General features: G+C 42.3%; 1 protein-coding gene across 1 annotated transcript in view; it reads right to left on the reverse strand.

Moving 5' to 3' along the window:
• KCNK1 (potassium two pore domain channel subfamily K member 1) overlaps positions 1-26,640 on the reverse strand; it is a 45,760-nt gene extending 19,120 nt beyond the window's left edge. The window contains exon 1 of the mRNA XM_054024340.1: positions 25,868-26,640. Within this exon, the coding sequence (XP_053880315.1) occupies positions 25,868-26,222 (355 nt within the window). The 5' untranslated portion in view covers positions 26,223-26,640. The remainder of the gene's footprint in view (positions 1-25,867) is intronic.
• Between the last annotated feature and the right edge of the window lie 267 nt (positions 26,641-26,907).

The raw sequence follows: 26,907 nt of genomic DNA on the forward strand, positions 1-26,907 counted from the left end.
CACGGACCATTAGCAAGGGTGAGTCACACAGTACTAATGCATTATTATAACTTTTTTTTTTTTTTATTGGTCTCAAAGGCACTGCAGTTCATGCATAGCTAGCCGTTTTTTTTTAAGTTATCAAATAAAAAAATTGAGGTTTCCCAACCATAAATTCAGCTGAAGGTCTTTGTAGCATGATTGTATATGTAGGCATATTGGATGTGAGGCTGGCACAGTAACATGATAGAAATACTCAGTGGCCATGATAGCTATAATAATTTTAAGAAGTGGTTCTCCTTAAGTGGTTTCAGTTTTGCTAGCTGTCATTTTACTCTTGCTTGCAACAGCATTCCTTCAAAAGGGGTATTCAGTAAGCAGTTATCAGATATGTTACCACTACAGGAAGCAAAACACCCCTCATTTTGGCCAGGTCTACACTACAAACTTCTATCGGTATAACTACGTCGCTCAGGGGTGTGGAAAATCTACACCCCTGAGGTCGATACAACTGTGTTGCTAACCCCAGTGTCAACAGCTCTATGTAAACAGGAGAGCGTCTCCTGTGGACACAGCCTGTCCCTCTCGGGCAGGTGGAGTAACTATGCCAACAGGAGAACTATGCCAACCCTAAAGAGCTACAGCTTTTTAAGTGTAGGCTTGCCCTTTATTGTATTGCTAAATCCTCTCCAACATCTGCTATTCATTTGGTTTCCACATTTTTGACTCTCTAAGCGCTTTCATAGAGCAAATGCTGTGCCATGTAGAAGGAAATGCAACCAGCATGATATAACTTGGCACCTACACTGGCTGCTTTATTAGAAGTCATTCATGCATTCGATGGGCTGTGGTGACTCAGCCTCTTTTCTGCACAGAGTGGGCAATGGAGGGATCATGGGAATTGCAGAGATACTGCCAGAGGTTAGCCATTTCTTCCACTGACAAAAAAGCTGTAGAACATGGATCATGTTTTAAGGCTTTGTTCACTGGGGCATTTTCGACCATTGTTGAGTGGTGAAATTTTTATTTATTTTGTATAAAGGAAAAAAAGAGCATGTTAAAGTTAAATGCAACAACATCAAGTCACATTGAAGCAGATCTTAAAGATGGAAAAACTTAGGCTAGGAGGGAGTGATGCCTAACAGAGCAGGGAACTAAGTCAGGATTCATGGGTTTGTATTTCTGATGGTGGCAATCATTCACCGGTGGAGCTTTCACGAATTATTTAACCTCTGACTTAGTTCACCCATGCATATAAAAATACTACTATCTTACCTCACAAGCTACAGGCTATAATAGTACTACTTTACCTTACACTAGTGCATATGCTTTCAGATCCAACGATGAAAGGTGCTACAGAAACGTAAAGCACTATTCCCAGCTCCCACATTAGAGATGTGCCCAGATACAAAGTTCAGATCTCTGTTGCAAAAAGAGTGGTCAGAGTCTTTGGTTTGGACTCATCTCTAAAGGTACTTGCTAATGAAGACAGTGCTTTGATAAAAGTATATGAAATTCAGTAAGATGGAAATTATTTTCAGACTTTACTGTTTTAGGCCCTGATCCTGCAATTGGATTAGATAGGCTGGACTCCTGCATCCATATGGCTCTGTCTGCAGGGTCAGAGTCTTACTTTTTAATTGTAGATGGATAGGAGGAAAATGCAAAAAGAACAATAATGGAAGAGTCAGCAAACACTTCCTCTACCCCTACAGGATTTGTTCTTTTCTTACCAGCATGTAAACTGTTGTGCACATTCTTCAGCATCCTGTGGTGTTAACAGTTTATTGCTCACTTATCTGGAACTGCACTTATTATGTATGAACACAGCACTGAGCTCTTTATGTCTAAATGGACGTGCAAACACAGCTAAGTCAATTAAAATAAATTCTCTTATGGCTCCCTCAACAGCAGGTAGGAATGTTTTCATTCAGCAGGTAGGAATGGTTTAATTATTCTGGTTGGGTTACATCATTTAGCTCCTTCTCACTGCATCAACTCTTAGGATTTACAACAGTTTAGTCATATTAAGTCGTCAAATGTTTACAAGCCTTTGAGTCTTGCAGTGATTATTTTGCATTACTGGTTGAGTCAACATTCTGATTTTAAGTTATTATTTCCAGGAAGTCGTAAGTAAAACTTCATAGCAACAAGTGTGCTGTTCCGGCATGAAAAGTATGTGAGGCTGTTTTAAACTTAAATTTAATTGGGCATTAGTTGATAATGCATCTAAATGCTTCGGAAAAGAGTGAAAGTATTTCTACGGTGTGTTAGGGTCTCTCTCGCTTTAGGCTGTAAGCTCCTAGGGGCAGGGACCATATCTTTCTCTGTATGGCATGGAACACACTCCCACATGCATATTTTAAAATTTGTTTAGAAAAGTGATGACTTTTCCAACTTTAAAAATATTTTGAAATATATTTTTAGCTTAGGCACTTTGATTCTGACCCAAAGTCCAATGAAATCATTGGAAAAACTCCCACTGACTTCAATGGTCTTTTTAGCAGGCCCTACTACAGCCAGATATATATAACTAGATATAATACATACATACAGCAAACAATTCACAGCAGGGTGAGCTCACTCTCCAACCTCCCCTGCCCCTACCAGGGCCTTATTTCTATAGAAAAATTTTTGGAAGGGTGGGCGCCTTAGTTTCAGATTTTGCCCAAAACCACTGTGGAGCCTGGCTACCACTTTGAAACTGAATTCATAAGTTGCATAGACAGATTTCCAAATTGTCATACTTTGCCAGGGACATGACCAGGACATGGGTAGTCAGGCCTAATAGTCGGAGACAGGATGGCAAGGCCTGGAAATTAGAGCAGAGCAGATCTGGAGTCAAGAATCAGGACCACAGGACACCTAGGGGTTGTAGTCAACGTCAGAGCTGACGGCCAGAGCCAGGGATTAGAAGCCAAAATGTCAGAGCCAATGGGTGAGCTGGAGATGTGGTTAGGAAGTGGAATCAAGGATGGAGAAGGGCAGGGGCTGAAGCAGGCACAACAGCAAGCTGGGCAGAAGCAGGTGAGCAGCCAGTGAGCTCTGGCTGCTGATGGGTCAAGTAGCAGCTAGCGCCATCCTTCCACCACGCAGGAAGTGCAGTGAGGCAGCCTCTGCCAGGATCAGCTGTGCCCTGCTACAGCTGGCTCCCTGATGCACCATTGCACTTAGGCAAATAATTGTTTCTTTAATATACAAGAATATACAATATACCAAGAAGTTTGACAGCTCTGTCATACGCTTAAACGTGAAATGCAGATATTTTGGTTTGCAAAATAAGCTAGATGTAGGTTTCTGCACTGAATGTCCCAAATAGCTAAACACTAAGCCTTGGTGTTTACCTATCTATTGTTTCTTCCCAGTCCCTGAAAACATTTCTAATTTGTTCCCACTGATGTGAATCCCAACATGCACCATTCTTTGACATTACAGCTGTCTCTCTGTAGCATGAAGCCAGTTATTGTAGAAGGAAGGGAAGTCATTTAAGTGGCCCATTTGCTTTGGCACTGGTAAGTTCAGAAGTAACAAATAGGTTTACAAAAGTGTATCATAAAATAAGACGCAAGACTCACCCAATACTAGGTTGGCTCCAGTAGCTGTTTTCACAGCATAGTGCATGCTGGGTTGCCACAGGGAAGTACAGGTTAGTCAGTCACCACTTAGAGGATCAATCAGTATACAGGTATATAATGTATAAATGTGCTCTCTGAGTACAAAAATTAAGATGTCCCAGCATCATTCTGGTCAGTACCTAAGCATGTGCTTAACTTCAGGCATAGCTCCTGTGGTTCTCTGAACTGAGGTCTCAGGTAAGACCATCTTCTCTGCTCCTCCTTAATGAAATTATTACACGGGTCTTCCTGAGATGGAGGAAAACTGTGAAACAAAAATTATAATCACAGTTGTTCCCCTGCTCCTTGCTGGGCGAGTTCTGTGCTGCAGAACTCTACAGTTGGCTCAACTCCGAAATACTTGGAGGTCACCTTTATGTACATTAAAGCAGAAGAGGCAAAAGCAGCCATGCACCTGTGACTGAATTCCCAGAAGGCTAAGTGGTCCCAATTTTCTAAAGGTTAAAAATAAATAAATAAATCACATTTTTAAACAGTGTAAAAAAATTCCCAAAAAATCTTTGCACTCATTTCATAAGTTTCATTGCATATTTGTATATCAAAGCCTGAACTTTAAGCCTTCACTGATGTTGGTACAAATAGAGTAATTTAGCTTAATTGCATTTATAATTTGTCATCATCTTAATGGCTTACAGACATATCAATTATAATTACAAGCATTCATTTGACACCCACCACTATGGCATGTGAGCACATTAAAAGGCTTGAGTCATTTAAGATTTTAGTAAGGGAGATCAGACACCATACACCCACCGCCCCTCCCTTGCCTGCAGCTTATTAAGAAAACCAGGTTCTCATCAGTCTGGAAAGCCTAGCCAAAGAGATGCATCTTGCAGCTCCTTCTAGAAGTGATCAAGTTATTGCTTAACTGTATTTTTGCATGGAGTGAAGTGCAGAGACAGGATGCCATTAATGAGAAAGCTCATCCAACAGTACCCACAATAGTTACTCCTGGGACATACATTTCTAGCACTTTTCAACGTTGATCATATGCAGGTTGGAGATAGTGAGACAGTTCTTGAGAGCCTGAGCTAGACCATTCACGGTGGATATATCAACCGGCACGTTGAACTTCATCTGGCGGTCAATTGGTAACCAGTGAGGTGAACAGAGCATTACTTTGCCCATTCCACTCAACACAAGCAGTATTTTTTTTTTTTTTTAATTTGAATCCCAAACTTCAGCTTGGGTGAAATTCTGTGCTGCACAGGACCCGGCTTCCTCCAGACCCTGGGGACTCAACCCCCCCACTCTGCCCCAGGCCCCGCCCCCACTCAACCTCTTCCCCCAAGACACCACCTCCGCCCCGCCTCTTCCTACTCCTGCCCCGCCTCTTCCCATCCCCTTCCACTCTCTCCCCTGAGCACCCCGTTCCCACTCCTCCCCCTTCCCCCCGTGCCTCCTGCATGCCACAGAACAGCTGCTTGCAGCAGGTGGGAAGGGGAAGAGATGATCAGTGGGGCCACCAGCAGAGAAGGAGGCACTGGGGGTGAGGGGAAAGCTGGCTGCCAGTGGGTGCTAAGCACCCACTATTTTTTTTTCTGTGGGGGCTACAGCCCATACTGTGGTGCAGCACAGATTTTGTAGCTCAGGGGCTGTGGGGCTAAGGTTTATTAATCTCCCTACCCTCCAGATTCTGGGTTGCTTTGTAGCCCTAATGTAAAAGAGGGTAAATGGGACGACCTGGGAAATTACAGGCCTTTCAGTCTGACATCAGTTCCAGACAAGGTAATGGAGCAGCTGATTTGGGACTCCAAGAATTAAAGGAGGGTAATATAATTAGACTCATAGACTTTAAGGTCAGAAGGGACCATTATGATCATCTAGTCTGACCTCCTGCACAACACAGGCCACAGAATCTCACCCACCCATTCCTGTAACAAACCCCTGATCTATGTTTGAGCTACTGAAGTCCTCAAATTGTGGTTTAAAGTCCTCAAGCTGCAGAGAATCCTCCAGCAAGTGACCCATGCCCCACACTGCAGAGGAAGGCAAAAAAGCTCAAGGGCCTCTGCCAATCTGCCCTGGAGGAAAATTCCTTCCTGACCCCAAATATGGCGATCAGTTAAACCCTGAGCATGTGGGCAAGACTCACCAGCTAGCACCCAGGAAAGAATTCTCTGTAGTAACTCAGATCCCATCCCATCTAACATCCTCTCACAGACCATTGGGCATATTTACCTGCTAATAATCAAAGATCAATTAATTTCCAAAATTAGGCTATCCCATCAGACCATCCCCTCCATAAACTTATCAAGCTTATTCTTGAAGCCAGATATGTCTTTTGCCGCCACTGCTCCCCTTGGAAGGCTGTTCCAGAACTTCACTCCTCTGATGATTAGAAACCTTCGTCTAATTTCAAGTCTAAACTTCCTAATGTCCAGTTTATTGCCAGTCACCATGAGTTTATGGAAAATAGCTTGTCAAAACTAACTTGATACCCTTTTCTGATGAGATTACAAGTTTGGTTGGTAAAGGTAATAGCATTGACATAATATACTTAGACTTCTGTAGGGCATTTGACTTGGTACTGCATGATAATTTTGATTAAAAACTCAGAAGTTAATAAATTAACATGGCACACATGATTAAAAGCTGGCTAACTACTATGTCTCAAAATATAATTGTAAACTGTGAATCCTCATTTAGGAACAAAAAAATGTAGGCCATAGTTTGCCCATCCTGTAAGTATCATGGGATGCTATGACTCTGATAAAAGATTTGGAGGTTGTGGTGGATACTCAGCTGAACATGAGTTCCCAGTGTGATGCTGTGGCCAAACAGGTGAATGCAATTCTTTACTTCCATTTGATATTCTTGTTCATGCATCGAGAGGTTATTTTACCTCTGTATTTGGCACTTGTGCAACCACTGCTGGAATCCTGTGTCCACAATTCAAGAAGGATGTTGATAAATGATAAGGTTCAGAGCAGAGCCATGAGAATAGTTAAGGGATTAGAAAACATGCCTGATAGTGATACGCTAAATAGATGGAGCTCCTTGAATCTAACAAAACAGAAGGTTAAGGGGTGATTTGACCACAACCTACATGAAGAACATATATTTGATAATGGGCTCTTCAATCTAGCAGAAAAAGATTAACACAATCCAAGGGCTGGAAATTGAAGTTAGACAAATTCAGACGGGAATTAAGGCATGAATTTTTACCAGTGAGGGTAACTAACCATTGACCAGGAGTTGTGGTACATTCTCCATCACTGACTATTTTAAAAATCAAGATGGGATATTTTTCTAAAAGCTCTGCTCTAGGAATGATTGTGGGGAAGTTCTATGGCCTGTGCTATACAAGAGGTCAGACTAGATGATCACAGAATATCAGGGTTGGAAGGGACCTCAGGAGATCATCTAGTCCAACCCCCTGCTCAAAGCAGGACCAATCCCCATTCTGGTCCCTTCTGGCCTTGGAATCTATGTAGTTCAGACAATCCTGGGGCTCTGTATAAATTACAGTAGCATCCCTGTTGCTCAGGAGCTGTAGTGCTTCCTGAAGTCTCCACAGCGTCACATGCTGTAGCCTGGCCCTAGACACACCCCTAGGCCTGCCCACACCATGCCTATGCCAGAGCTTGCAAGGGGCTCCTCAGAAGGCAATCTTATGGTTGTCTTCCTCAGTTACTGTGCAGTAGAATCTTCCCCCTGCCAGAATCTGGCCTTTTAGGGCCTCTTTACACCACTCCAGCCCTTTCACCAAGTGTACAGGGACCGGGATCATATCACTCCTTATATTTTCAATGATTTACTTTGTGTCAGGAGGAAAAACAGGAAGACCTGACTAGTCAACCGGGCCCAAGACAAAACGCCCGGGAGGTTTTCACAGATAGCCAAAGCAAAGTCCGATACAGTAGCCAAGCTCAGATGTTACAAAAATGGGTGAGATTGAGACTTAAGCCCAGATTCAAAAGGTGCGTAAGCATGTGCTTAACTAAGTACGAGCAGTCTCATTCAGTAAAAGGCAGAAACAAAATAATCAGTTCACCTCGGATATGCAGGAAATAATCACTGCTGTACACAGTCTTCAAATACACAGAGCATAACGTCCAGAGGAATTTATATCACAATATTTCACCCCGTTGATAGTTAGGAGGGAAAATACTTCCTGTAGAAAAAAATCCCAAGGTATTTAAAATATTTTACCTTACTAGCTTGTATACACACATGGTGTACAAGCTGAATTTGAAAACACACAATCCAAAATAAAAAGCTAATCAAATTGTCTTTTGCTTCCATAGTTCCAGGCCTGCTTTATGAAATGTGAAGTCTGACATTTGACACTTGCCAGTGCTGGACATTGGCGGCCATGCTGGAGTCATTCCAGAGGCTTACTGAATTTTTTTCCAATATATGAGCCCAACCCTGGGAACATAGAACTTTTGGGGTCCCAAAGGGGCAGAAAAGAACGATGCTGGCAAATATTGCTGTTAGGTGGTTTGCTTTGTTTTTTTAAGATACCTGAATGTAGAATACAAAAAGTTAGCATGAGAATAAAAATCCCCAAAACAAAGCAGCTAGTATGAGAAACCAGGGGTGAAAAGTCAAACAAAATGCTGGAATAAAATTCACATGAATAAAACCTTAGATCAGTTCTGCACAACTTTTAGTGAACAATGAAAGAGGAAATACTACTTTCGTTAAAACCCCTTTTTCTAGATTCTTTCACTTGTGCCTGAAGACCATTAGTAGCCCCCCACCACCACCCCAAAAATAGACTTGCCCGTCTCTCACTTTGGGCGAGATCCATGTCCCATTGAAATCAGTACAAATAGGTACTTATGGACTTCAAAGGTAGCAGGATTGAGTTCTTTCAGTGGATATTTTTCCATAGGTACAAAAACATGTTTTTGTTTATTCATAGTTGGGGAACCCCAACTCTTACACACTGTTGAAGAACAATCTCTACTTTTGGAGTGTGTGTGTGTGTGTGTGTATAAAAATATAAATTTTGGGTTTTTATATATAGATAGACAATACACACACACACACACAATTCCTTATTTGTATTCACACTTGTGCTTTTAATTAGCACTTGTCTATTGGCATCTCAGTGCTTCAGTGTTTGAGCTGCAAACACTGCAGGAGAGTATTTAATTACAAATGAAAAAACTTTTCAGTCAAGTTGCAAACAACCTCACAAGTTCCATTTTTTTTAAAACTAAATTTTGAATCTAAAATTCACCTAAAATATACTTTTAGAAATGAAAGTAGATATTCTGAAACTAGTTTCTCTCTCTATCATTAGGCAAAGTTTTTGTTTACAAAAAAACAAAACAAAAAAACAAATATGAGCAGTACGATGTATTTTTAATTAAAATTTTAAACATCTAACTCTGAATTTCTCAGAAAAAGTAGGCCTTGAAAAACAAAGGTCTTGGTATGCAAAAAAATCAGCTGTGAAAGAGTTCAAGGTTAATTAATTACCTCAATCCATGTTAAGTCTCTAAATAAGCGAGTGGCACAGAAGCACACTTTAAAACACTGAAAAGTAGGACAGAAATTTGCAGAAACATTTTAACCTTTTCATTTAGGATGGAATTTGCAGGCACATTTTAATCTTTTCATTTCAGATTCCTGAAGTTTTTAACACCTCTGGAACATATGTTCAATATGTGATGCAGGGGAGGTACTTCAGGAGCAAAACTAGTGCTTTCTGATCTCTTATAAGATAATGTTTATTTTAAAGTGACAAATTATTACATTTGGGAACACTCTGGGTCCACTTATAGTTACTCCACTCACTTTGTGGGGTGAGATGGAAAGAGGACACAAGGAGCTCTTTTCTGTTTTAGCACTCAGGGATTTGTCGCAAATTTGGCCACAGGGTAGGTGAACAGAAAGGAAAGAGGCAGCCAGTGCCTCCAGATGGAATGCGACTTGGGGGAAGCCACAACAACCCAGCTTCTCTACATGCCTGCAGGATTGGACTGGGAGGGTTACACCTGTTATACAGGGGAAACCTGCTGCCTAGCACTGCTGTCAGAGCACTGCCCCCCAGTACCTTCTCTGATCCTAACAGGCATAAATCAATCCTCTGTGTAGGTGAGAAAAAGAAGCAGAGACGTTTTGCTGAAGTTGATAACACTTGTGGCACAGAGTCTGTGAAGAGTAATCTCGAACATTGAGTATGCATTCGTGAGTAAACTCCGCAGGTTCAGATTTGTGGTTTGGAGACAATAGACATCCCTCTTATTAATCTCTGAATGTGAAAACCTATTAGCTCTCTCTCTCTCTCCAGAACAAAGAAAATCCAGCTAACGTTATAACAAAGCTTCAGTAATTTTTCCAGGCACAGCTATTTGTAAAGTTTTACTTCATTTCTGTCACTTCACTGCTAAATGCTTAACTAGAACCATATAATTGCCTGCCTTTAAAACCAATTGAAACAGATAAATTAAAAAACTGGAATATTAGACTAAGAACCATGCTGATGTCAGACATTTCTCCTAACGTCTTTTGATTCATTACCAGTTACCAATGTTTGGCTTTGGTTCTCTGGAGCGGTGTTCAAAATTGGAATCTTGTAGAAATTATGAACAAAATTATGTTGGTCATTGAGAAGTTAACATGCACTCAAAAATTATCCTCAGGATTGTATGCATTTCTCATGTTATGATGTGCATGGAATAGTGTGCAGATTTATCCCTATTAATCACAAATGAGGATATACATACAGAAATAGATTAAACTTTCAGGATAGTTCCAATTTAAGAAGGGTCTTTTTAAAAAAATGTATTTTGGCTTATATGGATTAAGAATTAAATTGATGCTGAAGGATGGATCTCTACACTATTTATTCACCTATCATGTGATAGGACCAGGATTTAGTAGCAGAAATGAGTCCTACCACCCGACAACCTGTCACAGTAAATTATTAGTAATTTGGTAGAGTGGGTATTTTTGGTCATCTTTATGACTGGCCTTTTGTGAGATGGTCTTATTTATCATCTTGAGTTTTGTACATGTATTAGTTTGGGGGGGGGGGGGGGTTTCTGCATTTTGTATAGTAAGCACCTCCCCCTTTTATGACTAGTTTCATAGTATGGCGACAAGAAAACTTAATAGTTGTATGTACTCTTATGGTGTTCTATACTTAGCTAGTGTTTGAGGACACCTTTTTTTGTTCACTCTAAGTATTTTAAGTAAAGGTTTGATGTCAAAAATGTGGATCGGTTGTTGTATCACCTGAAGCAATGTGTCCAGCTCCACTTATAATGCTTTTGGGAGGACTTAGGGCTTGTCTTCACTACCAGGCTAAGTTAAGCTACTCTAGCTATGTAAAGAATATAGCTGGAGTCGACGTAGTTTAGGTCGACTTACCCCATTGTCTTTACTGTGCTGAGTCAATGGGAGACTGTCTCCAGTCGACTTACTCCACCTCTCCAAAAACAGTAAGGTATCAGGATCGACCAGAGAGTGCTCCGACGTTGATTTAGTGGGTCTTCACTAGACCCGCTAAATCGACACCCACTGCATCGATTGCAACAGTGTTGATCTCCCTGTTAGTGAAGGCAAGCCCTTAGTGGTCACATGCAAAGGAGCAAAGAGTCATGTAATTTGTATGTATGCTGCTCACCAATGGAAGAAACGCTGAAGTCTGGTTTATGGCTATTGTAGGAATTTTATATTTTTTCTTCATGGTTTTGGCCTCTTCCCCTACCAGTTCCCCTTTAGAATCACAAATAATTAAAAAAGCATTTGCATTATCAGTGTTTTTGTGCACCATTGCGGTGATGAACTATAATGGATATGCTAGCCATAGCTAAGGCTCTGTACACAGTAAGGATTCATAGTGGAGATTAACTCATGTTACCACAGATGTAGGAGTGGACCAGTGTATTGCTTTTACAACTGGACAGATGCTGATGAAATGTCTGGCTATTGAGCCTATTTTGTTATAAGTATATCTCCCATAGTTCCTTTAGCTGTGGTCCCACGTCCTTGAATAAATAGATGTCACCCTTCATACCATTGAAGTCAATCCAGGGAAATTGCCACAAGTGTTTTCCATTCCTCACCGAAACCTTCCCATTTCCAAGTAGCAATCACCACCTTTGGTACCATTGGTCAAAAGATGCATTAGAAGAGTCTCCTTCTAATGTAAATTATAGAAGAATCTTATTTTCTTCTTTTGATTGCTTTTGGATGTAAAGCAATACACCTTAGATGGACATGGGGAGCAAAACAGAGGCATAAGAGATTCAAGCATTGGTGGAAAGAGGTCAAAACAGTAATTCTCTCTCCATTATGGGTGTAAAGGAATCTGTAGCTTTAATTAAATGAATACAAAGCAAAGTCTCACTGAGGCAAACTCTACTGAAATCTGAAGAAGTGAATAGGAACTGCAGGATTTTGGGTCTGCAGATCTTGCAAGAGACCCTTGTCTGAAAGTTTACTTAACATTGTGCTTAAAATTCCAATTTGGGATGTCAGCAGAATAGTAATAGCTCAGGACTTCAAGAAGTAATATACAAATAGAGCAATTTAAACCTTTTTAATAGCAGTCAGATTTTCTAGAAATTAATCCTCTACTTTCATTAAAGAAGTGAAACACCAGAGCTCAAACTAAAGCCAAAATACCAGAATAATAATCTAACTGGCCAGGTATAAACTTAAATTGTTGGAAAATAGAACCTTGGCTTTACGCTAATCCTTTGATTACTTAAAGCAATCCCTTAAAACATATTGAAGTATAAAAACAACAAACTGGAGCAGTGAATAAGCCTAGATCCCCACAGGTATTTAGGCACCTAATTCTTATTTAAATCAATGGGAGTTAAGCACCTAATACCTTTGAGGATCTGGACTATAGTGACCCTAAAGCTGACAAAGCAGCAATGGAAGATTATTCTCCTACTATAGGGGAAATTCTGAGTTGTCCCTCAGCAAGGGAGCATATCAGGGCAGGGTCAGGAGGTTCCAGATGGGGGGCGGGGGAGCTGGCAAATTACATGCTCCATCAGTCACTAACCAGCACTGCTCTAGCTGATAGACGTTAAAGCTGCCCTGTGGGTGCTCTAATTTGGGCCAAAAACTGGTTGTGCTGCTCACTGGCCTCATGATTGGAGAGGCCATAAAGCTGGCATGGAACTATCTTTGCCATTTCCTTCCTTCAGCTGCAACACTCATGTGTTCTGTCCAGATGAGGAGTGTGCCCATATTCCCTTTCAAAGGTTGTGTTTGGAGAAGTGGATTTTTAAAATTAAACTATACACAAAAAATATATATATATACACACTGACTCACATTGAAATAGGAATTCTTTCAGTTCCCAATTTGTCAGACTAAGTAGTGTATGAAATCTTAACAATACAGCAACATTTTTTCTTCAAGAAGGCAACATAGAAACAACTGCCAGACTGGATCAGATGCATGGGGAGTACAAGTCTCTCGGAACTTTCTCACCATCCTAACTTTAATAACTTTGTATCATCTGCAAATTTTGCTACCACACTACTCACACTCCTTTCCAGATCATTAAACATGGGATATAATACAGACCCTTGAGACATCCCACTGTTAACCTGCTGCTACGATGAAAGTTGATCATTTACTCCTACTCTCTGCTTACAGTCTCCTAGGCAGTTTTTGATCCATGACAAAAACTTTGCCCCTCACCCCATGACTCCTTAGTTTTGTTGGACAGCCTCTTCTGAGGGACTTTTCCAGAGGCCTTCTGAAAAATCTAAATTAGTTACATCAACCAGTTCTCTTTTATCCACTACTCTGACATTGTCAAAGAAGTCTGAGATATTAGTGAGGCACAGTTTTCCTTTGCAGAAACCATGCTGGTTAGAACCTATCATATCATGATCTTCCAGGTGTTTGTTATTCTATTTTTAGTTAGTTATTGTTTCATTCAATTTGCCAGGTACAGGTATAAGGCTCTGGACTCACCACCTGTAGCACCCCCTTACGTCAGGGTGTGATGCAGCAAGGGGTCCTCAGCCAGCAGAAGGTGCTGGGGATATCTGCCTTTCATCAGGTCATCTCCCCTGGCTAAATCACAAAATCCAAACCCCTTACGGGATAATTAAAAGGTACAAACAAAAAACATAACAAATCCTAAGTAATAATTCTTCTTTGACCCCTCTTGGGTCAAACTAATAACCACTTCTTCTCCAGCAGGATTCGCCACACTGCCTCCCTGCCCCAGGGACCCCAACAATTTACCTCTGGTGTCACCCTGCTCCCACTTACAAGACCTATCCCAGGACTTCTCCCATGGAAACCTAACCTGCTCCCCTGTGGGTTTGTTCTACCCTCTATAGCCCCTAACTCAGGGCTTCCCCAACAGGAGTCTAGTCTGCTCTGCTCCCCATGGGTTTGTCCTACCAGCTCTCTCCTTCTTACTCCTTTCCCAGAAACCAGTTTCCACCTGTTGGATTTTCTGAGCTGGAGGCCAACAGCAGCTCTCTTCCCAGAGCCTAATGAGAGGCACTCCCACACTGCCTCCCTTCCCAAGGGATCCTGCAAGCTCTCTCACTGTTAATTCCAAGTCCTCATTCAAGGCTTGGCCCAATAGAAGCCAAGGCCTGGCTCCACCTTCTATAGACCCCTTCCAGCCTACCACAGGGCTTCTCTAGAACTCCTTCTCTCTTCCCTTTCCTTCTAAGCAACTTTTCCTTTATACAGTTCTAGCAGCCACTTTCTAGCTCAGCTGATTCATCACTAATTAGCTAAAGGGACACTCCCTGGAGCACCTGACTACTCCCAGGTGTAGCCCACAGGATCCTAATGGGCCACTTATGCTCTGGCCCCATGACAGGATCACCGATATACAGTTCCCCAGATCATCCAGAGAGCTTTTAAAATATAGGTACAAAACTTGCTACCCTCCAATCCTCTTGAACAGTGGCTGATTTTTAATGAGCAACTGCATATTTTTGTTTGTACTTAAACTTCCCAGAACTCTTGGCTGTATATCCTCTGGGCCTGTTGACTTATTGGTTTTAAATTATCACTTTGCTCCAGCTCTACTTCCGACACACCAGTCTCATCTTTATTACCCCGATTACCTTTATTAACATGGATTTTTTTTAATTCATATGGATGATTCTGCCTCCCTATACATGCACACAACTTCCATGGAGCACAATCCTGAGCTGCACTGAACTCAGGGTTGGGACACATAAGGGAAGAGGGTACATGGAGGTACCTCGAAACCATTTGTATTCCTCATCTAATCATGGGGCCAGCACACTGGCCCCGTTTTGCAGGTTGCTTAGGTAACATCCAACCCGTCAGATATGGACACAGTGCATTGCACTCTACCTTTGCATCCTCCACCTTCAGACAGCCCCAACAAAACCCTTGCACTGGGGATGCCAGGAAGGACTGGTGTGAAATTAATGAGGATTCCTTCATACTAAGGAAATCATAAGCTGCTTCTTTAAGGCAGCTTTACATCGCAAAGTGACCTTAGCAGAGCAAAGCATGTGGTCCTCTGATTTTTTTTTTAAATAATCCCTCTAACAAACAAATTATACTTTCCTGTAGATGCTAAGGAACAAATGGGTTCCAGTGTAAGTGCTCCCAGCTGAGCCACTTAAGAGGGCAGGGCAGCGCCTGGGGGCTATAAAGGGTCAGAGCAGACTGGAAGCTTAGTTAGCTTGGCTAGATTTGTTATCACTTCAATCTGCCCATACTAGCCAATGACACTGAAACCAGCCTTAGAAAATATGGATAGGGAAAGCACTGAGGAAGACAGGATGCAAACAAGGAAAAAGAAAAGGGTAGATTTTTTAGAGCCAGCAGAAGGAGCAGATAATGGGTAGGCAGGAATGGGACATGGGAAAAATTACCTAACAGTAAAATCCCTAGCAAAGGGCATAAAGATTGGGGATGTCAACCTCCAGATGATTGCAAAATGGTTCAGAAAAAAAGTGCTGGAGATATAGAGCTTGTCTACGTGTACATCACTTCAGCTGTGCTGCTATGGCGCTAAGTTAAGACACTCCTATGCCAGCAGGAGAACTTCTCTCATCAGCTTAGGTACTCCATCTCCCCAAGAGGCGGTAACTATGTCAATGGGAGAAGCCCTACTGCCAACCTAGTGCTGTCTACATCGGGGATTAGGTCGGTATAACTATGATGTGGATTTTCCCCTGAGCAACATCATTATATGACATACATTTGTAGTGTAGACCAGGGTTTAGTACGAGCTAGGAAACTACCTGATGGAGACTTGTTAGTGAAGAGCACAAACAGAAGAACAAGAAGAGAAGCTCCTTAAGACAAAGGTGCTAGGAAAGCTGAAAATAAGCTGAGCCACCCAGGTTTCTAACTGAAATGAGAGATGTAGTATATGGTGTGCCATTTGGAATGTCAGAAAAGGAAATAAAGCAAGGAATAGGTGAAAATACGATGATACATGCAAGATGGTAACTAGCAGAAGAGGAGGGGATAGCTGTGCTGGTCACACTTAAGAGAAGGACACTTCCAGATAGAGTAACTTTAGGGTGATAAAGTGCATGGGGCAATATCTTCTATTGGACCAATTTCTGTGAAAGAGACAAGGCTTTGAGCTTACACAGAGCTCTTCTTCAGGTCTGGGAAGGGTGCGGAGCATGTCACAGCTTAATACAAGGTCTCTCTAACATCCTGGGACCAACATGGCTACAACACCACTGCAAATATCTTTAGGATATCAGATGTTCTGGACTAAGCCCTATATACTCTTCCATTGAGATGCTGCAGGTGTCCAAAGATTCGGTCACGTAGCAAATAATTGCAAAAGGCAATTAAGCTGTGGCATGTGTGGAAGTGACTATTCATATATTTGTGAGGAATGGACAGACTGAAAATGATCTAACTGTGGAGGAAAACACAGCTCAGCATATGAAAGATGTATTGAGGGAAAGCAAGCTAGAGAAATATAAAAACCAAAATCATTAACAACATCTCATATGCAGAAGCTGCCAGAAGACACCTAAAAGGAAAAAGAAAAGAAAAGAAAAAAAAAAGGGAGGAAAAAAGAAAACCCAGTACGGGGACAGGGATTAGCAAGCAACAAAACACTGGGAAGGAAGTAATGAGTGATATTGGGGTAGAAGCAGATGATGTGCTACTTATAGAAAAATAAGAGATTCATTGCATTTATGACTGAAGTCAAATTGCATTCCTGTCTCAGGAGTACAAACAGTGAAAATGAGAATTACAGTTAAAGCTGCTGAAAAGTACCTACCAGCTAGCACCCTATCAGTGGAACAACTTCATATTTTCCGAAGTGAAAGAAATATTGAAGGGTAAGAGAATGGGAGTGACTAATAGCTGGAATACACATCGTCTTATAGTACATAGGTATTAATGAAACATATTATTGACAAGAAAACAAAGCTTGACATAATATATATGCAAGAGATTTGGCTAATAGAAAAACTAGAGTATAAAAATTGCAGGATATGGCATATATAAATATGACAGAGAAATAGGAAATGGGGGGGGCTATCTGCACCTTCATTAAGGAGAATCTAAACAATCTGGAAGTAGAGATTAAAAAGCTAAATAGTGAGTCTAATGTTATTGAAATACTGATACAAAACAACTCTGTGTCTCTCAGACAATATGTTTATAACCTGTGCAGAAAACTAGAGGCTATAGAACTGAAAGAATTAAATGCAGATGTCACATGCCCATTCAATATGTGTGGTGATCTGAACCGTCACAACAGTTTGCGGGGATGTAGGACAAATGATACAAATGGAAAATATCTATAGGAATTTTGTGACGATAATAATTTAGTAATATTAAATGATAAGGCACCTACCAGTTTCTGTGAAGAGGACAGATGCCTCTCTTGCCTAGACTTGGGAATAGCTTCTAGTAACATAGCAAGCAAATGCAGCTGGGAAATATACAGAGAGGAGGGAATGGGTAGTGACCACTTCCCAGCATTAATTACATATCAAGGAAAAGGACACACTGAAGACAAGAATAAAACCCGCATTTGGAACCTTAAAAAAAAAAAAGAGCAAATTGGAAACTCTTTAGACACAAGAGTGAGGAATATGTGGGTGAGCAGGGGATAAGGAATTCTGTAGTAATATTACAAAGGGAATTATAAAGACAGCTATTCCTAAGATACCTACCTTAGGTAAAGATAGTAAAAAGTATACTGTGGTGAAACAAAGAACATGACAAGGTCATTAAGGAAAGGAAAAAGGCATATAAGAATGAAAAAAAATGACACAAATTGCTAGGACTTATTGACATATTAAAAAAAAGTAAGGCAGTTGCACAAGGGCTATAAAAAATGGCAAAGAAAGCAAGCTGGATGCAATACTGCTGGAAAGTAAACAAAGATATACAAGCAACTTTGGGAAATGACTGGAATAAAGAGTAAGAGCAACACAGTACCAAGCTTTGAAGTGGCAGGCCATGTACTAATAAGCTCCAACAAAGAAAAAGTGGAAATTCTGGCTGCCATGTTTCAAAAAGCGAGCAATGATGAGGATCAGAGGATAGAAATTAGGGAAAGGAAAAGAACATTTCTTAATGATAACTATCAGATGATGAAGTGGTGGGCAGACGGTGTGGCTCTTATTTTAAATGACAAACTCAGGATGAGGGAACTCCAAAAAGTGATAAGGGGCAAAAGCACGCACCAGATGAAGACAAAATAAGCTTTGAAATGCTCAAACACGAAGGTGATGAAAGCCTCTCTGAGTCCTTATCAGAGTTGCAGGCATTATACAATGGCAAGTCTGACAGCAGAAACAGTATACTTAATGAAATATTACTACTAGCAACCAAACTGGCTTGGTGGGCTTACCTGCTGGAGAACTGGACCCCAAGGAACAGTGAGAGTGCCAGGGGGAGTGAGGGATGCTCCCCTAGCAGGGATGATCCTTGATGGAATCTTCCCCCTTTTAAAAGGCGATTCCCTATGGACAACTGTAATCCTCTTAGCTCAGCTCTGTAGAAGCCACATGGCCCAGGCCCCAGTCCCTGGCAATCAGCCAGAGGTGCTGCAGAGACAGAGGGCCTTGGCCTCGTACTGCCTTCCTGGGATCTGCGTGGATACTGGAGGGATGCACAGGTTTTTGGGGTCTATGCTACTGGGAGCAAGACCGGTGAAGGAAGGCACCCCTGATAGAATGACATGTGGGAAACTCCATGAGCAGAACTGCAGAGACTTTTGCTTCTCTTTCACCTGCCCCCCCATGGACATTATCATGTAAAGAGTGATCTAACTTTTTTAGTGCTAATCTTTCCTCATCACTTTGTGTTACCCTTCAGTCTTCACTGGTGCTATCAACACTCCCAATTTGATATCTTCTGTTATTAAATCCACTGTTTAACTTCACTTCCAAATCATTAATAAGTACATTAATTAAAACGAGACCTAATGAAGAATGGTCTTTGAGAGTCAAATGATATTTGAACTATATCAGCTGTAACCAAGGATGGATTATATCACTTGCCTACCATACCCAAAGCGTTTATTTTACCTTAATACAAAACTCACCATATTGAAATGCACCTCCGCTTGACCCTTTCCCAATCAAGTAATTTACAGAGGTCTGACCACTGTCAGCATCTAGCTACTGGTAACTCATACTCATCCTTATTCAGGACCAAATAGAAATTTTAACTTGGCACATCGCTGTTTCTATGCTTCATGCCTCTAAAATGTAGCACAATATAAGAAATACCTACTCAATCACCCAAAATACAGCTAATGCAAGATAAATTCCAGAAGACATTCTGGTACACACTCATCACATTGCTAACATCAAGCCTTCCAGGTTCAGAGACATGCTGGTGGTGCATAGGCGCCGACTCTGTGGGTGCTCTGGGGCTGGAGCACCCACCGGGAAAAATTAGTGGGTGCTCTGCACCCACGGGCAGCCAAGCTCCCCTCCCCACTTCACCTCCTCCTTAGCCTCCTCCCATGAGCGCGCCGCATCCCCACTCCTCCGCTTACCTCCCCACGCTTGCCGGCGCCAAAGAGCTGTTTGGCGGCGTAGCAAGCTCTGAGAGGAGGGGGGAGGAGCGAGAACGTAGTGTGCTCAGGGGAGGAGGCGGGGCTGGGGTGGAGATTTGGGGAAGGAGTTGGAATAGGGGCAAGGAGGAGGTGGAGTCGGGGCAGGGACTTTGGCGAAATGGTTGGTATGGAGGCGGGGCAGGGATGGGAGTCAGGGCGGGGCCAGGGGTAGAGAGGGGTCAAGCACCCACCGGTGTGAGCAGAAGTCGGCGCCTATGTAGAGGTGTAGCACCTCACTCTCCTCATTATCACACTGGAGATCTGGCTAGACCAGAGGAAATCTCCTCACCACCCCAAGAGAAGTATGTGTACCTGCATTACAAACACACTAAAGTTCCACTTCACCCTTCTGCAATCCTACAACTTGTTTTTCTGAATGAAGACAACCCCATATTATCCTACTTTGTAAAACCTATTCTCATAGCTCCATTACACTGAGATGCTGGAAAGAACCAAGGTGCCCCTCATTCCAATTGGCCGAGTGGAAAATTAAACCTGTGTCCATGTTCATAATGAAAAATAGTCAGCCAGCCTAGATTTATTCTCCCATTCCCAGGAAATACTGTCAGACATTCTCACATCAGGTATGTCCCATGCTGGAACACATCACGAAGTAGGGTCTCAACCTATTGGATCAGTGATAAATCAACTTGTATGCTTCCGGATGCCTATCAATTCAGGTTTCATAAACAGAGGTAACTATCCTCTTCTTCAAACCCTTCCACCACCTTCCTTTTTCATTCTGTTTCCACTGACAGACTTTCCCATTTCTAACATACAAAGGGACGGCACAGAACTGCACATTGACAGTCAACATGGATTACCTGGACAGTGACCAACATCCAGGACAAGAATTATTATTTTTTAATTCAAGTAAGCACATGTTTACAATTAAATTTTGACTTACATGTTATAGGCCTGATCCTACAAACAACCACCTCTAGGCACAGCAGTGGAAGCAGAGCCATTGCCATCAATAGGCCCACTTGTGGCAGCTAGGACCCTGCCAGGCAGCAAGCCGGGCTCTTAAGTAGTTCATAATTCTTGAGGGTTTCCAATTAACTAATTTTTAAAAATACATTTAAAATATATTCATGTATTATTTTTAAATGGTTTATGTTGTAGGTACCTAGCGAGGGAGTTCCTTTTGCATGTACTCTGTTCATATTTCATTCTGTGTTTCTGTTGAAATTTTACATGAAAGAATAAAGTTACTAAAAAAAGAACCTAAAGCCAGTCCCAGCAGCACTCAACTAATTTCTTTCCCATTTGTGATTACCCCTTGTGTGCCTGAGTTTTTAATCCTGTGATAATGCACATATCCGGCCAATTTGAATTGTTTTCAAATAATATTTTATCTGACTTTGCCTGTTCCACATACTGCATTTATGTATAGGCACACTATTTTAACAATTTTTTTTAGTCGCCTTTTTAGTTTCTTCTTCAGGTCATCTTCATCTCCACATTGTTCAAGTGAAAGGACATACCAGATTTTTTTTTTTTTTGGTTAAATTCAAATCTTTCCCCTCTATACTTTTTCTACTTAGTTTAAAGCTATGTAACAAGTCCTGTCAGCTTTGAGCCCAGGAAACGGGTATCCTATCTACTTAAGTGATGATCATTTCAATGCTCTATGAATACAAAACCATCCTCTTCACAACATAGGGCTATACACTGGTTGGGCTAAGTATTAGTATTCTTTTTCCTGTGCTTGCCCTTATTGTTTTGGGAGAAGAGGAGAAAGACAGTTTAGATGTACAACAATTTTTAACTTCTGAATGTTGAACACAGTTATGTTTCTTAATACATAGTGCAGAGGACAACTGTGACACTTCCCAGTGGTACCCAGGGTTGCGAGATACCTCACCACTACCGTCCCTTAGCCTAAGGAAGTCTAGTCTGTGCCTGTGTGGATCAGCTCCCTGAAACAATCAGCCTCTGGCAGCACAAGCATTACCTTCCAGGCCTCACTCTCTCTCTGTACAGGTACCAACAGGCGCACACCAACCTGAGTCCTCGGAGTTTCCTGCAGAGTCCAGCCCCTAATCTGTTGAACACTCACAGAATTACCAGGCCTGCTATTCCCAAAGAAACAGAACACATCAACTTGTGAACTACTGCACACATACAATATTATTAATGTTTGTTATTGTAGTGCCTACAGACCTATGAAAAATGGAGCCCCATTGTGCGAGGCCCTGTACATATACTGCAAACTAAAATAATAAAATGGATTGTTTTTTAAACATAAATGGAACAACGTTTTTATTTTCCTCACTTCAAAATTCCATCCAAAGCCCTGTGGATTGGATTCGGCCCACTGAAAGAAGTACAATTCTCTCCCGTTCTTACAGTGATGGATTCATTTTAATTCCAAACGTATAGAGAAAATATTGCTTCTGCTTGTTTTGGACCTACCTGCTATTAGACTGCAGTTGACTAAGTTTTGAAAGGTCATTAAAAAGAGAGTTTTCAAAAAGTTTATTAATATATGGGATGACTGCACGTATGTTCAAGTATTCACCTTTGAGGGCCTCTGTGATCTAATCAGCTAAACACTTGAGGCCTTATGCAGATGTGCAGTTGGGAGGGGAGGATAATGAACTGTAAATGATACTGCTGAGTCCAAAACCAAATCCCACTGCTTTGTTTATATGAGTGGTGCTGAACTTTTTCTACGTTTCCTCATCCCTAATGTAAAACTTACCAAAGTTATTAAGAACCATATTTTGTTTTTGGATAAACATTTTTATTTTATAAAGAGATTATCCACTAGAAAAAAGTATCAAATGATATCAAAATGTATAATATTTTCCATAATGTATCTGAATACTGTATAACAAAATATAAGTTTGAAGATTAAAAATAGCTCTTAAATACTTTATATAACTTTTTAATATTCTCCAATAGATAAGAACACACAGTTTCACTGATTAGGAATGACGATATTGCATTGTAGTGTTACAGCATAAAGTCCACACAATTAAGTACTCGAGCTTATAACTCTTCAGTATATGTGACAAATTTACAATTACTGAAAAACTAGAGGTTCAGTGAGTTAAATTACTAAAATTATCATTCCAAATCTTCAGTTAGCGTCTTAAAAATCACTGATGTGGCTACTAAACTTATGCTGCTTGTAATTTAAAAATTTATTTCTGTAAAATGTTTAGCTGCATATATGCCAAACATTTCATTTACATTTCCTATTATCCCAAAGATTATCAGAACTAAATGAAAAGATAAGTACGAACCTCTGTAGTGAATACTTAACATTTTACTATAAAAACATTCATATTAATTAAAAAAAAAACACATAACTTAGTCCATATTTTTAACATCAAAAACTTTGTATTTAAAACAGCCACTATTTGTTCTAATCTGACAGTAAGTATCAGAGTCAGACCAGGTAAATACACTGTTACATTAAATATCATCCTTGTTATCAGCAGATATATTTAATAGAAAAGGGAATTGCTTACTACTAAACTTGCATCTTTTGTAGCAGTACCAAAATACTACCAAGACACTCATTTAATGGAAAAGTTTTCAATTTTAAGGGCGTTTTCAAAAGCATCTCTCACTTATGAAAGAGGACACTTATTTGTTTCAATTATCACTTAAAACTCAGCCATTCAAATTATCACAGTCTAATATTCCTGGCACATATACCTATACTGTCCCTTAAAGGACACCATCAACTTAAATTTGATGCAAAATTTAAATTTTGTAAAAGCAAGATTTTATAAAACCTAAAATTAAAAACTATTTCCACAACTTTTTAAAAATACCAATGAAAATAGCTGTTTTAAGCAAATACACGTTCTCCTGTAGTGTTCTAGACTCAACATAATACACAAGGAATTTTAAATTGAAAGGGACTACATAAACAAATATGAAAATTACTTCATTGATTTTCATTTTTCAAATGGAAAGTAATGCAAAAAAACAAATTAAGGGCACTGAGCCAGATTTTAAAAGGTATTTAGATGCCTAAAGATGTGGCTAGGCACCTATTGGGATTTTCAAAAGCACCTAGGTGTCTAACTCCCTTTGATTTCAGTAGGAGTCAGGGCTGTAGGCACCCATCTGCACTTTTAGGGGCCTAAATACCTTTAAAAACCAGGCCCATAGTGACAGGTTGGATTTTTAAAGATGTTTCACTTTTAAGAATGTAAAGTGTTACAGTAACATAGGTAAACAAATTTGTGTTGGCAGCACAAGTTCTCTCAGTCACAAGGGTCTGTCTACACAGGGATAAAAACCCACAGCAGGCATGGGTCAGCTGACTCAGGCTCATGGGATTCAGACTGTGGGGCTAAAAATTGCTGTGTAGATGTTTGGGCTTGTGGAGTTCTGGGACCCTGTGAGCCAAAGTCTGTCAGCTGACCCAGGTCAGTCATGGCTGTCTTATCCCTTTGTAAATGTACCTTCAATTCCTCTTAAATAGGGGAACTCTGTGGGTGGCGTAGAGTCACACAGCAGCTATAGTATCCCCCTGTAGAGGCCCCCTGTAGTATCCCCCCAAAGGGGACATTTCCAGGGCGCCTCTTCACTCTGACTATCCCCATCTGCCAGAATAGACTCTTGGAGCCATGGGCAGGTGGGCATAAATTAAAGATTTGTGGAAAAGACCCATGGCCAGTCCCAGATTCCAGAGGCCATGAAGCTGAGTAAAGCCACGCTCAATTCCTCCACCATGAGCTGCACCAAGCACCAGACATAGCTCAGAACCTTGGGCCATGAATTTTAAGCTGATGGTATCTCTTTAAGAAAAAAAAAGTTAGTGTGTTTGAGCTATTAGCCCACAAGTAGGCAGATGGTTCAAAACTTAACTACATAGTTAACATCTTGGGGCAGATACCATGGCATAGTTCAAACAAATAAGTAGACAACACAGTGTTGGCAGGCACTCGCTAAATATGAATATCAAGAGTACCCAAAGTGAAAGCATATGCTGAATTAGTTATCTGTGTGCTCTTTTTCCAGCTACACAGGATGAGCAATTGTTTTTTCCACTGTGAAAAGAAACCTAATACCCACTTGGCCTCACTAGGTGACCTTTTAAATAAGGAGAGATCAAGATGACAGAACCTGGGTCCTGATTCACCACAACATTACTCTAATATTACACCAGCATAAGCTCCTTAATTTCAGTGGAGTTACACCAGCATAACAATATGGTGAAATCAAGCCCCTGAAGTTTTCAGTTTTTTTCCAATTACCAAAATCATACACCAGTGGAGAGACTATGGTTTTATACTTGTGTAACTGGGAACAGAATAATGGCCAATGGTATTATGCCCTCACAAATGAGACGAGAATTTAGCTACCTTGATTCATGTAAGATTGAGAAGCACTATCTTTTCCATATCAGCATCCCCACTCCCACCCCCATCCATCTAACCTTCCCACTGAACACTGTAGAAAAGGCCAGGATGGCTGCAATCCCCACCACTGATTTGAGACCCCCAAAGGAGTTGGCCCCCCGTCCCCTCCCCAACTACTGTCAGATATAAACCAAGAATGCAAAGCGGTATGAACAGGTACTTTAGTAAATGTTGCCAATTATTCTCCTCCCCACAAACAAACCCAGTAACCCTTTTTGCAATGCAGGGAAACCCTCTCTGTTCACCCTTGACAAAAAGCAGCAGTTTGAATAAAACTCTATTGGATTATGCAACACTAAAAAAAATCATCAAAGCAAATACTATCCGCTTGGCTGCTACTTAAGTTTTCTTGATGAGCAGACTGGACCTCGGGATGAAAAGGAGTTTCCTTGGTTCTCTTGCCCTTAGCTCCCAAGAGAAAGAAGGGAAGAGAGGGGCCTAGGGGGTTCTTCTCCCTGGGAGTCTGTGCACCTTCCACAAGAGTGGAGAGGTCCTGAGTGCAAAGGAGGACAGGAGGATGGAGAAGGCCATGGGGACAGATAGCATGGGAATGAAGAGGTGCGAGTGCAGGGATACTGGGCCCTGGAGATACATGGTCCTGGAGAGGAGGGGAGGAGTCTGTGGGTGCAGGAAGGGGATAGAGAAGGAAGCCCCAGGTGCAGGTGGATGGTCCCTGCACGCACGGAGATTAAGGGGTGGGGAGAGATGGAGCAGGCCTCGGGTGCAGGGGGATGGGGCAGTCCCTGAGTGCAGAGAGAGCGGGTGGGAGACGAAGACAGCGCAGCCCATGGCGCAGAGCGGGGTGGAGAAGCCCTGGGTGCAGAGGGGCGAGGAGGCGGCGGGCGCGGAGGGTGGCCCCTTACCCGTGGTGGAGAGCACGGTGCTGGCGAAGAAGAGCGCGGAGGTGAAGTCCCAGTTCCAGTTGCCCGAGGCGTTGCCCAGCACGGACACGCCGTAGTTGCTGGCCTCCAGCACCCGCCGCAGGAACTGCTCCAGCTGCTGCTCCGACAGGCACTCGTGCTCCTCTAGGAAGCGCCGCTTCAGCTTGCGCAGCTCCTGGCGCAGCAGGTCCTCGTAGGGCAGCTCCACCGAGGAGAAGACCACGGCGCCGAAGACCAGGTAGAGCAGGTAGCCCAGCACCAGGAAGGCGAAGCACCAGGCGGAGCGGTGCCTCTCCACCAGCCGCACGCAGGAGCAGCCGGCCAGGGACTGCAGCATCTTCCCCCGCCGCCGCCCTGCAGCTCCCGCCGCCGCAGACAGAGCTGGCCACGCGCCCCGTGGAAACGCGCGGCAGGGAGGGAGCCGCCTCGCTGAACCCGCGCCTGCGGGCCGGGCTGCCGGGCTCGCTCCGCAGCAGCCTCCAGGCCAGCGGCGAGGATGAGGCTCGCCCCGGGGGATTAACGAACCCCCGGGGACATGGACTTGCCAGCGGCCCGCCCCAGTCCCTGTCCGCCCTCCCAAAGCTACACGCCGGCCGGCCCCAGCCGCTTCTCCGGTTCCTGTTTCCTTTCTGTGACTTTCAATCTAAAAAGCGCCGCTGATGTGGCACTCACGTGGTTTCCCGGCTCAGGTAACCAGCAATGGAGCAGCAGCCCTGCTCGGGGTGGATGCTATTTATTCCCGGGCGAGCTCGCACGCACAGAGCCAAGCCTGCGACCGTCCTCCCGCGCCTCTCATGCCCCTGCCTTGCCCCCCCCCTCCCCAGGTACACAGAGGACCCAGCTGCTATCTTGGGTTTGGCTCCAGATAAGGAACAGCTTGCCAAGGCGCTGTGGATAAACCCTGCCCCACACGGAATTGATAGCAGGGACAGATGGAAAACGGGGGGTCATGCGAACAGAACAGGTGTGTGTGTGATCTGAAATGCTTCGCTTCCTCTGCTAGCCCAATGTGAAACGAGAAA

Source organism: Malaclemys terrapin, chromosome 3 (genome assembly GCF_027887155.1).
Source record: "Malaclemys terrapin pileata isolate rMalTer1 chromosome 3, rMalTer1.hap1, whole genome shotgun sequence".
Taxonomy (NCBI): domain Eukaryota; kingdom Metazoa; phylum Chordata; order Testudines; family Emydidae; genus Malaclemys; species Malaclemys terrapin.